A 13,752-nucleotide genomic window follows, 5' to 3' on the forward strand; every position below is an offset into this window, starting at 1 on the left:
GAAAATGCCATTTTCACGAGAGAAAAAACGTTAGGTAAACAAGCTTGAGGCTACAACAAATCCTCTTAAATAAAAGAGATGAATTAGTGCCGTGAGTCCTGAGGCGCACTGGGATTTTGTCGGTTCAATCTATCATCTCTCAAACGGACGTGCACTTGTTTTTTTTTTTCTTCATTTTTTCTGTGTTTACACAATCTTAAAATATCATTCAGTAGCCTAAACGTGTGTCCGTGTGCGGTAATTGTCCCACAACCATAAAGTATCTTTTCTGGATCCTCTCAATTAGTCGTGGAGGCACAGATTAGACAAACACTCTCCAACACAAGGTTGACAACAGAGGAAATGTTTTTTTGTGGAGACATCGTGGCTCAACAAAACAATGCGTCAGAGACGCCCAGAAATGCCTAAAATTATTCAGGCAATTTCCTGCACCTTTACCTCCTCAAACCCATTAGTGAGCTGAGGGGGCTCCTGGTTGCTCTCTATGGAGGATTCACTCCCTGTGCTCTCTCCAGAGAGAAGTCTAGTCACTCTGAGGTCAGCTTTCAGTGTCTGCACATCGTTTCCTATGCTCATCTCTCCCAAGTCATTAATAATCTGAGTCAACTCCTGTTTGCCATTGGCAACACAATCATCGTCCGTGTCCAGAATGTCCTCACACTCAAAGTGCATCGCTTTCTCCTCTTCCTCCTCCCCGACCAAGTCCTCTGTGATGGAGCCCAGCTTGGGCGCGCTCCGGCTGCGCTCCACTGGGGGTTTATAGTAACACTGTCCGTTCAGCAGCTTTCTGAGTGGAACCAGTGGGATGGTTTGTTCCCCTATGAGCTGCTGCTGCTGGTGCCTGGCATCGTCTCTCCGCTTTAGTCTTTTGAACTCTGCCAGGGCTGTGGCCGAGGTCTGGTACAGAAGCAGCGCCATGGCCTTTGCCTTCTCCGGCTTGGACACCAGCACTGCGTGGCAGCGCAGCATCACGGCCTTGTGCTTCATCTCATGCCTGTAAATCCAAGCGAAAATCTTGGGTAGCCTCGGGTCCGCGACGCAGTAGGTAATCCGATGGAGCAAGTACAAGTGTCCCGGCCTCCTGGCCTTGTCGTCCACATGCACCATCCGGATGCCCTGCGAGCTGATGGTCAGTCTCATCTTGGTGCCGTTCTTTCCCATCTCGCTTTTGCCCCAGATCTTGCTCACCGCCACGTCCGTGCAGCCGTCCCCTTTGGACTGGATGGTGGTGGCATTCCCCAGGTAGAGCACCGTGTACGTGGGGTCCTCGCTGGTGATCTTCACCTTTTTCCTTTTCGACTTGAACATGCTGCCCACCCTGTTGAGCGCGCTCTCGGGGCAGGACTTGGCAAAGGAGGTGAGCGCAGAGTAGTTGAGACTCACCGCATAGCCCTTCTGCTTGGACTGCTTGTCTTCCTCAATCAGGTCGAACTTATTCTTCTTCCAAGGCAGCATTTTATTGCTGGTTCCAGTCAACAGCAACACTGAGAGAGAAAGAAAAAGAACTTTTTTTATTAGGCTACTTCTAAATTCTAAAAGTGTTTAGTCTACTGCGTGTAAGGTCATTTATAAGCTATTCTATGAGAACTGAGCGCAAAGACATCGTACTTCATCTGTCCGTTCTCTAATGTGCTCTTGTCCATAGTGTCTCTCGTCTTATCTCTTTGTGGCGCACAGTACAATCTGGCACATTGAGGCGAGCTTCACAGAATATATACAGGGAGAAACCATTTCAGCGCGACTGTAGGGGGGACTGAACCAAATGGCAATAAACCTGTATTGGGTTCTGTTGACTCTACGTGATGACTGTGTTCATTGATATAAAACTTACATTTGTTTGCTGTTTTCAAATGGCAGCAGCAAACAGACCCATAATTAAGATGTATGATTTTAAAATTATTAAAAACTACTAAAAGGTAAAAAATAGGCTTGGTTAGACGCTAAAATGACATTGTAATTAACACATTACTACATTTAATGTTGCTATAGAAAAAATATAAAGAATCATTTAAAAATAAATTACAAAAAAATCCTCTAGAAATATTTTAGTAGTAGGCCTACTATAGAAAATAAAATCACCACGTTCATCATTTCATTATAGCCCAAAATATCAGCTGCATACAAAGAAACTAAGTTCTTATATATTTTCGAACAACTGAACAACTGTGATTTTTTTTTTTTTTTTTTTTTTTTTTTTGTTAAGGTCCCAGTTATAATTTTTGGTCATGGTCTCTCGCAATTTTTCATGATGGAATAATAAAAAGTACATTTCCTTTCAAATGTGCTAATAAGTTACTACTTGACTGAAACAACATTCAACATTAAAGTTATGACAGTTAAACGCAGAACTAACAATAGGAAATCATGTATGAATCCACCACATGATCTTACGTGAAATAAGGACTATATCACAGACGGCAAATATTTACCAGGCCAATGTCATCTGGTTTGTGTGGAAATATGAGCCACCCTGGTACTGCTGTTTTGTGCTGCCATCTGTCGGCTCACATCAGGAAGTGCGTTCGTTAATGTTGTGCGGGTTTGTGTGTTGATGGGAGACGGTTTTATTTGTTTCTTGGCACAATAATACGCTTTCGTGAATTATTATCAAATTTATGAGGTTGTTTTTTTTTAATTGGCTGTAAAACTGACTGTTGTTCGACATAAGGAACGAATATTGTCACTGTCCCATTTTCTTCAGGGCACATTTAGTAGCTGAACAAACAAGTGGACTGTACCATAACTAAGTTATCCTACTATGGATGCTTACACAAACAAGCAGATATTATCTTCGGCTTTTTAAGGATTAATTACTAAGATGTGATCACGTGAAGCAGTAACTATCTAAACGAAATGTATTCATGTCGCGGAGTTTAAGTAGATCTGTCCAGATACATGTCAGTCGATTGGTTTGATCCACTTCCGGTTCTTACGACAACAACCGAGTGCACATGGGGAGCAGAAGTTAGCGGAAGATAGACAACACGCTTACCCTTTCAGATTTATCAAACCACGGCGTTTTTTTTCTTTTGTGAAGTGACAACACCAGAAGCTATTATGGGCAAGAAGAAGGCAGGTGGAGGAGGCGGACTGGGCAGATCTCTGATAAAAGAGAGACTTCAGGCAGGCCGAGGAAACAAGAGGGGCGACACCTGGGTATGAAACTGCACCGACTAGCCTTTATTAGACATGTTTAAAACAAATAATAGATAACAGTTATGTCGCTGTACATAATATATTATTAAGTCCCAGTTCATAAATTAATACCAGTGATGGTGAGATGAAGCTGAACGATTCCAGCAAAGTGGTTCGAGAGAAGGTTCATTTCATGATGCTTCATCTCAATAGACACATCGACTGGCCAGAATGTAAAACAGGCAAATACAAACGTTTGAACATTACATATTAAAGATTATAAGGAAAACCATGATTTCAAGCTTAAGTTTATATTAATTACTGTAAAAGCAATCAAAATCTATTTTCTATGCATCAAATGTATTAATATCAGAAAGGTAAAGGCACAATATCTGTGTTTTAACTTAAATTTGGAAATTTGGTCAACGAGCAATGTGGCCAAAGAACATGTATAATCATGTATAATTGAAAAATATTTTGGAAAATCCTTCATTATTAACTTTTATTGAGAGATAAAACCTTCTCAACAGTGTTGGGACAATTTTGTTTTTGTTTTTGTTTTTGTTTTTCCTCCAATATGCTCTCCTGCCTTTGAGAACAAGCTTTCAGCGTGGATGAGACTGGGATACACTAAAACCCCATTGCCAGCTTATAAAGCTGTATAGGATAAATTAAATTCTGTCATTCTTACTATTTCCTCTGGCTGTCCAATTCTTCAGTATATACACTGGGGAGAAATAAGATCAAAGTCTTTCTTTTCCTGCGTGGATCTGAGTATCTCAGCTATACTCGACACACACTTTGAAGCATCGAACTCTTACGTAACATGACTAATTAATACCTGCTTGTAGTAAATGGGTTCCTGGGATAAATTAAGCATGGAGATAAAGTATCCCGGCAAATTTTAGCCACACAATTTCAAAACTTTAAAAACTTGCTCCATGGAATTGCTACTATTACCCATATTGTGTTTTGATGCAAGGCCATCATGAGAATATCAACCATAACAGCTATCTTGGTGGAACACATGCTTGCAGTATGCCATAATGACAGTTACTGTGTCTGTCATTATGAGTCTATTGGATAGGGTTATTCTGCTCTACTCACTGTAACTTTTTATTTGGCCTTCATTTTGCATTTCCAGCTTCACACCAGTGAACTGAATGATGGCTATGACTGGGGACGGCTGAACCTGCAGTCGGTGACAGAACAGAGTTCCATGGATGACTTCCTGGCCACTGCTGAATTGGCAGGAACTGAGTTTGTTGCAGGTAGGTGGTACCTCACTTAACTCATGTGGTTATATGGTGGTTATGTGGTGTACATATATGTTGTGACCAAAGACTGTAAATAATCTTCGCATAAAAAGCATTGCAAGGTGCACTCATCTCCCCACTACATGCTATTCTCTGGCGCGGTTCATGTCATGTCTAACTAAATTCAGATATCATAAATTATTGGCTCGCAAACCAAATTCATGCTGGTTGTTCCATTCCCATTGTGTTACTGTGTTACGCACTGCACCTTTATCCTTTGATTCCGCTGGTGTGTCTGACTGGTGTTGCTTTGTTTTCTTAGAGAAACTCAACATCAGGTTTGTGCCAGCGGAAGCTAGAGCAGGCCTTTTAACAGCAGAGGAGAAAACCAGGCTGAAGAAGCTTCATGAGGACAACAAGCATTTCCTCAGAATTCCTCGACGGTAAGCACAAGAGATCTAGGTAATTTTATAACACTTATGTATATTTTGCGTTTATAAGTGACTCTTGCTATGCCTCTCATTGTTTTAAGCCCCCACTGGGATGAAAGCACCAGTCCAGATGCACTTCAGCAGGCAGAGAAAGACAGCTTCTTGGAGTGGAGACGAGAGCTTGCGCAGTGTGTATAATTCTGTAACCTCATTTTGTTTAGTGAAAAGTTTTCACACTGAAGAACATTTGTGCATTTTGAGATCTATGATTTTATGTGACATTTGTGTCGGCTTATCAGCGTCAGTAATCTAACCACAAGTGTTGTTTCCACAGGCTGGAAGAAGAACAGAAGCTAATTCTCACCCCATTTGAGAGGAATCTTGAGTTCTGGAGACAGTTGTGGAGGGTGATTGAGAGGAGGTAGAAATGAAAACTGTACTATGTCAGTTTAACTGTGTTCTTAATGAGGTGTATGTTCTCTTTACGTGATGCTCAAGTCAAAATTGGCATTTTGTTTTTATTTAGTGATGTCGTCGTTCAAATTGTTGATGCCCGAAATCCTTTGCTGTTCAGATGCCCTGACCTGGTAAGAATGTTTCATTTTAATAGTGGCAGAGGTGGTTCAGAAGGGAATGGGACTTGTGCACACTGCTTAAGTGGATGACTTCCTTTACCTTTATAAAATTGTCCTTATATAGAATTTTCCTTTTTGTACTATTGTTTTTTCATAAAAAACTTAATCATTTTATTCAATTGACATGCCAACATAATCCCCTAATTCCTGCTGTTAACCAGGACATTTGACATTAACATTAACATTTGACTTGTGTTGTATAATGTCTTTCTTGGTGTGCTTCCAGGAGTTGTACGTAAAGGAGGCGTCGAAGGATAAGGTGAACATGCTGTTGGTGAACAAGGCAGACCTGCTAACCAGGGAGCAGAGGCGAATGTGGGCCAGACACTTTGAGAAGGATGGGCTCAGGGCAGTTTTCTGGTCTGCCCTGGCTGAGAGCAATAGGCTAGATGCAGAGGACAAGGTAAAGGGATGGAAGCTTGATGCACTTTTCACTGAATGTGTTTATGCATTTACATTCCTTGAGAGCAGATAACTGTATAGGTTCACATTCCTTTTTCACGGGCTGGTCAAATGGTTTTGGGAAATCCTTGTGAAGACTCATTTAACATCTTTAGACTCGCTAATGACATAAACCCAGAAAAGGTTAAAGTGAGAGACTTCTCTTACCACAGGGCATGGAAGTGGAGGGTCTAGAGTGTGGAGAGAGTGACCCAGAAGAGGAAGCAAAGCCAGACATTGAAGACTTGAGCCATGAAGGGGCAGATGGAGAGGAGGAGGTGAGGGCAGATGGAGAGGATGAAGAGGGAGAAGAGAGTGACACAGAGGATGAGCAGCAGGAAAGGATAACTGTAGATGAGGATGAGTGGCACACCTGCTCAGAAGACGAGGATGAAGAAGAGGAGAGGACTGCTGGTTCATCCAGTCAATCCTCCTTTCACAACTCCAGCCGTCTGCTGCATAAGGATGAGCTGCTGGACATGTTTAGGGCTGTTCACAAGGGGCCTAGGTGTAAAGAAGGACAACTCACAGTGGGACTGGTGAGTAAAAGTTCTTGCTCTGACTTTGGCTGTAATATAAAATGTGCCCTAAATTGAAATTAAAATTTAAATAACTCTGTTTACATTCTATTTGAGGTGATTTGCCAGAGCATTTATGGGCTGAGGTGCTTGTGAGAAGGCCTTACTCTTGTTGCTAGTATGCAGCAAGAGTTTTGTCACAAAGTGTCTACAGAGGTTGCTAAAAGCAGTAGAATCAACATCCAGCTGTGTTTTATAAAAATGACTTTCACCCTGTCAAATTATGTAAATGGACCTTTTTTCATCATGTATGCATTTAACAGGTTGGGTATCCTAATGTGGGAAAAAGTTCCACCATAAACACTATTCTAAGGAACAAGAAGGTGTCTGTTTCTGCCACTCCTGGACACACTAAGCACTTTCAGGTACAGGATTAGTCTTTAAATCTTTCTATATGAATCCAGACCATGCAAAACATCAACAGACAGCCTAAGGTGTGATTGTTTTTTTTAATTTATAAATATTTTTTAAATATGAATTGCAGACCTTGTATGTGGAGCCAGGCCTGTGCCTCTGTGACTGCCCAGGTCTTGTCATGCCCTCCTTTGTCTCTACCAAAGCTGAGATGATCTGCTGTGGGATCCTGCCCATTGATCAGATGAGAGACCATGTACCTGCAGTTTCCCTTATATCCTTTATATGCTTTTGGCACAGCGCCTGCAGAATCCAACAGCAGCTTCAGGCAAATATGTTATGTGGCAGGAAGCAAGATGGTTTATGGTAAAAGTTGTGCATATTCTAAAAAAAATGGTGTGATTGAATGTTAGCCTCTGTATGCCCTAATATAAACAGTGTCCTCATTTGTTTACAGTAATAAATTCAAATGACCAAATTAATTTTACAGTGATATGTCAATACAGGAATTCCATGGATGCAGATTATGGTCAAGTCCTTAACAGATATAATACGTATGTCAGACAATCCCTCGGCATGTGTTAGAAGGTACCTATGGCATCAACATAATCCGACCACGAGAAGATGAAGACCCTGACAGGCACCCTACTTCTGAGGAGTTGCTGATGGCTTATGGATGTGAGACTACAGACAGATTAATTTACAATAGGCCAAAGAAAAATTTGGCAGCATGCAACTCTGGATGGAGATGGCTTGTGACAATGATCCATCTCTATAAACTTTGATCAAAATTCATACAATGCATTTCTGTAGACTCAGTACTAACTATTTTTGTATTTGTAAAGCACTGTTCGATAAGAGCTGTATAAAATTTTGATCCTGTGTTTATCTTTTTCAGACATGAGAGGTTTTATGACGTCACATGGCCAGCCTGATCAGCCCAGATCAGCCCGGTACATCCTGAAGGATTACGTCAGTGTAAGTGCCAGGCCAGGGTCAGATTTAAAAAGTTTCCGTTTTTATTGGTGGTTTTGCCAACTCCTGAAAAGTAGGATGGTATGGTTGGATAGGGCATAAGGGACCTGAATACCAAAATGTCTAGACTGTCTCTTTAAAATAGTATATTACATATCTCTAATTAACAAAATATTGTAAATTAAATAGCATTATTTTAATTGACTGGTTGTAACAAGTCAGCTTAATTCAGCTGCAGCTTTACCTGCATCATCTGTGAATGTAATTACCTTTGGCCATATAGTTGCATGTTGCAGTAGCTGTTCTATGATTAATAATTAATAATTAATAATTGTTCTGCATTATGAAGTTGTCGCCAAAGAATGACAACTTTGATTTGGCCAATTGTGGCTATATCATTATGACAATATCATTCATATATTAATTTAAAATATGTGCACCTGAATATAACATTGCCTCCCTAACACACCTTTCCTAACTGCCTTCTTACAGGGCAAGCTTCTCTACTGCCATCCTCCTCCACATATTAATGCTGAAGACTTCCAGCCACAGCACAGCAAGTTCCAGAAAAGAGACAGCTGTGACTTCTCCACAGTAGCAAACAAACAACAGAAAATCAAGCGAATTGAAAATGTGGTTGACAAGAATTTCTTCCATCAGGTACAATGCATCTACTCTCTTCTTACTTCTGAGGAAAAATTCATGAGTTGTAGTTATTCATTGGTCAGAAAACCAAACATGTATAAGCATGGCAGCAGGAGAGAGGCTTTTTATTGTGAAATTAAATGTTTGAGCAGTAATGGAATCTCTGTCTTTAGGAGAATGTGCGGGCGCTCTCCAAGGGGGTTCAGTCTGTCATGGGCTACAAACCAGGCAGTGGACCTGTTGGCCCAGGTAAAGCTGAATCAGAGATGGTAGTGGGCAAACCCTGGAAAAAACATGGGAACAGGAACAAGAAGGAGAAAGTACGCCGCCTTAACAAACATCTGGACGCCTGACGATGATTTTAAATTCTAGACACTTTCAATTATGGTTCATTTCAGCAGGAATGGAAATACCCCAACATACAGCCCATGTGATTCCAAGGGAATTGATGCTGAGCAGTATCTGTAGGTATAGATTATGGGCCTTTAATCCAGTGAGAATGGAAATGTAAGGCTGCTTTGATATTAACTAATGAGGTGCATAACTTCTCATGAACTGCTCTGGTTTGAAGATTGTATTGGTGTAATGCATTCCACCAACTGGATCAGGATTTGTACAAGTGATCTCACCGCAGTGTTCGAAAATGATGGACTCACAATTTAGAGGGTCTGAAAATTGTGAAATTGTAAGAAATTGAAAAAGACATTTTCATTTTGTATTATGAAGGTATTTTGGCATCACAAAGACTTCATTAGTCAAATTACTGATACAGCTTTTAACCTCATACAATTATGACTAAAGTAACAAAGCTGGATTACAGAATAAAATAAATGTTTTCATGTTAATGTGTCACTTCTTGATCCCTTTTCAATGAGGTAATGCAGTGCAATAGTGGAAAGAAAAATCTATAAGAAAAATCTATATATTTGCAAACCACATTTTCAAGTACATATGCATTCATAGCTATTCATTCATTCAGCTTCATTTGCTACAGTTTAGGGGTATAAAACACTACATTTATCTATTTTTAACATCAAAATTTTATGAAATGACTGTAATATACAATGTGTTGTTTTATTTTAATATTTTATCAGCCTAGTGAGGCTAAATTCACCAAATCTAAAGATATCTGAAGATGTATAGAAGATGTATCGATTTCCTCGATAAAGAATAAGAGGAGTGCCAGCCCTCAAACATCTAAATGATTTTAACTGAGTGTTGTCTTTTGTTGAATTTAGTTTAGACCTTTCCATTTAGAGGAAATTTAGCACCCAAATAAGCATATTGAAGTTGAATGTTCATTCATTAACAGACATATGCACATTTACCTGATTGCCAGTGATCATAGCCCAGAGGGTTTCTAGCGAGCAAGGGAGGTCTGCCCTTGAGGAGAGGATACGCTCCAATAAGGTCCCAACAAACTTTAAACTACAGCTGTCAAAAAACTATTTATTTTATATATATTTATTATATAGAGCCCACTCACAGAACTAACTAGACTGGTGTCTTATTAAGGCCCCAAAACTCCATGTTCGTAGCTACTATCTACAGCCGCCTTTAAAAACATGGGAAGAAGGGATTCCTCCACAATGGCCAGTCATTGGTGGAATGTAAGTAAGTACATTTATTGAAGTACAAATTTGAGGTACTTGTACGTAACTCAAGTATTTACATTTTCTCTTATTGTATATTTCTACTCCATTACATTTCAGTAAGGAAATATTGTACTTTTTACTCCACGACATCACTTTATCCAACAGCTGGAGTGAGTTGTTTCAAATTAAAATGTAAGGTAAGCATTGCATACAGCACGGAACGCATAATTCTGCCCCTGATATGTGTGTTCCTATATTGACTAGAGTCTCCCTTAAGGAGCCCATACTCGAATCATTTGGATTTGAAGACGGAACATTTACTCAAGCGTTAATCTGGCAACTTGTGTGTACTTTTGCGAGGTTTTACATCTGCAAAGCCACAGTCATTATTGCAGACATTGACCGATTATGAGTTGTCTTTATGCAGCTTTTCAACAATGCTCTTTGAAACCCAACATGTCAGGTGGATATATACTCTGACATGTAATGTGTTGTACTCTTTAGGCTGGAAGACAAGGACAAAGCATTTGTTGCTTCGGCTCAGTACTGAAATGATTTGGATTTTGAATACTCAGGCATTAAGTTGGCAACTTGCAATTTGAGAGATTCTACAACTTCTACAAGAGTCGACTTCCAGCAATGCTCTTTATAACCCAACTTGTCAGGTGGAGATATAGAGGTTACGAGTCACAGTCAACGTCGTACTTGGCTTTGTTTGAGAAAACTGTGGAAGAAGAAGCCTGTTTCCGCCCGGTTTCGAACCGGGGACCTTTCGCGTGTTAGGCGAACGTGATAACCACTACACTACGGAAACTGTCGTGAGGTGCCTCATCTGCGCCTGACGCCGCTAAATGCACCAGTTTACAGCAAGTGCCTTAAGGTTTAAGATGAAGCTGTTTGACGAAAAACAGAAGACATTCTCCCCGTCGGGGAATCGAACCCCGGTCTTCCGCGTGACAGGCGGAGATACTGTCCACTATACTAACGAGGAGTCTTATGACCCCAGTGTCAGCCGTGTCAGCCATGTCAGCGGAATAGTGCAGCTGTTCCGACATGTACCACGTCGTATTCTTTGTGCTGAAAGGACAAGGACAAATCATTTGTTGTTTTGGCTCTGTTCTTAAAAAAATATAGATTTTGAAAAGACACATTTACTAAGGCCTAAAAGTGACCCCTTTCTGTTTACATTTGAGAGCTTTTCCATCTGCAAAGTCACAGTCACTTTCCAACAAGGCTCTCAATACCGTCGGCGCTATTAACCCGGTGTTTTGAGTTGCCTTTGTCCACCCTTGCAACAATGCTCTTTGTAACCCAACATGTCAGTGGAGGTTTAGAGCTAATGAGTCACAGTCTTTGTCTGAGAAAACCATGACAGCTGACGCTTGTTTCCGCCCGGTTTCGAACCGGGGACCTTTCGCGTGTGAGGCGAACGTGATAACCACTACACTACGGAAACTGCCTTGCCACGAGGTTTCCGCGGCTGATGCCGTGAAATGCACCTAAGCACACTGAGCACCGTTTGCATTGCCATTGGAGAAGCCAAACCAAAAGATTGGAATGTGCTCCAAAGGGTCCTTGCAAATATCAGAAGAGAGATTTCAATCTGGATGTCATCACAGATGGAGCAAAAGGCATCCCAGCTTACTGTGACCAAATTATTCCATCTCAGCCTCACTTTCAAAGAAAACAGGCTGATTTTTTTTGTCATGGATTTGGGTGGCAGGAAATTGCATCTTTTTGGGGCATCTCAAGTTATATTTTCAACAGACTGGACATATTGCAGAATCCCTACAGAAAGTGGTGGATCTCCCAGGGCGTCTCCCACCTTGTGTCGAATTCATCCTCCGGGCCCTTCTTGGGGACATTTTCCCATTTGTGAAGAGACCTCACCAAAGCTAAGTCACCCCCCAAGCCGAAGGGAGCAAACCAGCGTAGAGGTACCTTAGACCTAGAGATTCTGACTTGGATCACAACTGCTTTCCACTCCAGTGCAAGTTGTGGCAGTCTGCCATAGAGGTCACGGTCTTAAGCGAGCTGCACAAGTACATCACCACAGACATTGACCAATTTTGAGTTGTCTTTATCTCAGACTTTTTCACTGTACTACGGAAACTGTCTGTGATGGAGTTCACGGCCTTAAGCGGGCTGCACAAGCACATCACCACCATCCCTTTGTGACACATTCACTAAGTAGTGAATGAACAGGTTTAGCAAGTCGGTGAGAGAAGCTAAACGACTGTACTCTGAGAAACTTCAGCTCCAGTTCTCAGCCAACGACTCTGCTTTTGTCTGGAAAGGGCTCAGACAGATCACTAACTACAAACCTAAACCCCCCCACTCCATTAACGACTTCCGCCTGGCCAACGATCTGAATGAGTTCTACTGCCGCTTTGGAAGACAATGGGACAGGCCTGACACCAACCCCCGCGAGTCCAGCCACCACCTCCAGACCACCAGCTTCTCCTCCCGCAAAGCAGCCACTGTGCTGATCAGCTGTCTCCGGTGTTCACGGACATCTTCAACACCTCACTGGAGACCTGCCACGTGCCAACCTGCTTCAAATCCTCCACCATCATCCCTGTCCCCAAAAAAAACAAGGCCCACAGGACTAAATGACTACAGACCCGTTGCCCTGACCTCTGTGGTCATGAAATCATTTGAGCGCCTTGTCCTGTCCCACCTCAAATCCATCACTGACCCACTCCTGGACCCCCTGCAGTTTGCCTACAGAGCCAACATAGGTTACGAGTCACAGTCAACGTCGTACTTGGCTTTGTTTGAGAAAACTGTGGAAGAAGAAGCCTGTTTCCGCCCGGTTTCGAACCGGGGACCTTTCGCGTGTTAGGCGAACATGATAACCACTACACTACGGAAACTGTCGTGAGGTGCCTCATCTGCGCCTGACGCCGCTAAATGCACCAGTTTACAGCAAGTGCCTTAAGGTTTAAGATGAAGCTGTTTGACGAAAAACAGAAGACATTCTCCCCGTCGGGGAATCGAACCCCGGTCTTCCGCGTGACAGGCGGAGATACTGTCCACTATACTAACGAGGAGTCTTATGACCCCAGTGTCAGCCGTGTCAGCCATGTCAGCGGAATAGTGCAGCTGTTCCGACATGTACCACGTCGTATTCTTTGTGCTGAAAGGACAAGGACAAATCATTTGTTGTTTTGGCTCTGTTCTTAAAAAAATATAGATTTTGAAAAGACACATTTACTAAGGCCTAAAAGTGACCCCTTTCTGTTTACATTTGAGAGCTTTTCCATCTGCAAAGTCACAGTCACTTTCCAACAAGGCTCTCAATACCGTCGGCGCTATTAACCCGGTGTTTTGAGTTGCCTTTGTCCACCCTTGCAACAATGCTCTTCGTAACCCAACATGTCAGTGGAGGTTTAGAGCTAATGAGTCACAGTCTTTGTCTGAGAAAACCATGACAGCTGACGCTTGTTTCCGCCCGGTTTCGAACCGGGGACCTTTCGCGTGTGAGGCGAACGTGATAACCACTACACTACGGAAACTGCCTTGCCACGAGGTTTCCGCGGCTGATGCCGTGAAATGCACCTAAGCACACTGAGCACCGTTTGCATTGCCATTGGAGAAGCCAAACCAAAAGATTGGAATGTGCTCCAAAGGGTCCTTGCAAATATCAGAAGAGAGATTTCAATCTGGATGTCATCACAGATGGAGCAAAAGGCATCCCAGCTTAC

The 13,752-nt window shown here is 42.0% G+C and overlaps 2 protein-coding genes and 6 non-coding genes across 8 annotated transcripts; 1 reads left to right on the plus strand and 7 right to left on the minus strand.

Moving 5' to 3' along the window:
* Positions 1–155: 155 nt before the first annotated feature.
* On the minus strand, positions 156–1,740 carry fam43a (family with sequence similarity 43 member A). Its single transcript, XM_071488008.1, has 2 exons — positions 1,609–1,740; positions 156–1,484 (listed from the first exon to the last, which is right to left on the minus strand). Coding segments are annotated over exons 1-2 (1,071 nt in total). The 5' UTR covers positions 1,610–1,740; the 3' UTR covers positions 156–414.
* Positions 1,741–2,919: 1,179 nt separating this feature from the next.
* Positions 2,920–9,295, plus strand: lsg1 (large 60S subunit nuclear export GTPase 1). The gene is made up of 14 exons (XM_071488009.1): positions 2,920–3,156; positions 4,280–4,406; positions 4,714–4,834; positions 4,924–5,010; positions 5,157–5,243; positions 5,349–5,409; positions 5,684–5,860; positions 6,072–6,437; positions 6,740–6,841; positions 6,961–7,104; positions 7,385–7,508; positions 7,729–7,808; positions 8,298–8,465; positions 8,624–9,295. Exons 1-14 carry the CDS (start codon positions 3,058–3,060, stop codon positions 8,801–8,803), a joined length of 1,923 nt encoding a protein of 640 aa, XP_071344110.1. The 5' UTR covers positions 2,920–3,057; the 3' UTR covers positions 8,804–9,295.
* Positions 9,296–10,786: 1,491 nt separating this feature from the next.
* On the minus strand, positions 10,787–10,859 carry trnav-aac (transfer RNA valine (anticodon AAC)). The gene has a single exon. It is a non-coding gene; the product is annotated as a tRNA-Val (tRNA).
* A 105-nt stretch (positions 10,860–10,964) lies between these two features.
* Positions 10,965–11,036, minus strand: trnad-guc (transfer RNA aspartic acid (anticodon GUC)). The gene has a single exon. It is a non-coding gene; the product is annotated as a tRNA-Asp (tRNA).
* Positions 11,037–11,428: 392 nt separating this feature from the next.
* trnav-cac (transfer RNA valine (anticodon CAC)) lies at positions 11,429–11,501 on the minus strand. Its single transcript has one exon. It is a non-coding gene; the product is annotated as a tRNA-Val (tRNA).
* A 1,347-nt stretch (positions 11,502–12,848) lies between these two features.
* On the minus strand, positions 12,849–12,921 carry trnav-aac (transfer RNA valine (anticodon AAC)). The gene has a single exon. It is a non-coding gene; the product is annotated as a tRNA-Val (tRNA).
* Positions 12,922–13,026: 105 nt separating this feature from the next.
* On the minus strand, positions 13,027–13,098 carry trnad-guc (transfer RNA aspartic acid (anticodon GUC)). The gene has a single exon. It is a non-coding gene; the product is annotated as a tRNA-Asp (tRNA).
* A 392-nt stretch (positions 13,099–13,490) lies between these two features.
* On the minus strand, positions 13,491–13,563 carry trnav-cac (transfer RNA valine (anticodon CAC)). Its single transcript has one exon. It is a non-coding gene; the product is annotated as a tRNA-Val (tRNA).
* Between the last annotated feature and the right edge of the window lie 189 nt (positions 13,564–13,752).

This window comes from Trachinotus anak, unplaced genomic scaffold (genome assembly GCF_046630095.1).
Source record: "Trachinotus anak isolate AG129_WGS33_773 ecotype Australia unplaced genomic scaffold, CSIRO_AGI_Tana_v1 ptg000010l, whole genome shotgun sequence".
NCBI classification, from domain to species: Eukaryota; Metazoa; Chordata; class Actinopteri; order Carangiformes; family Carangidae; genus Trachinotus; species Trachinotus anak.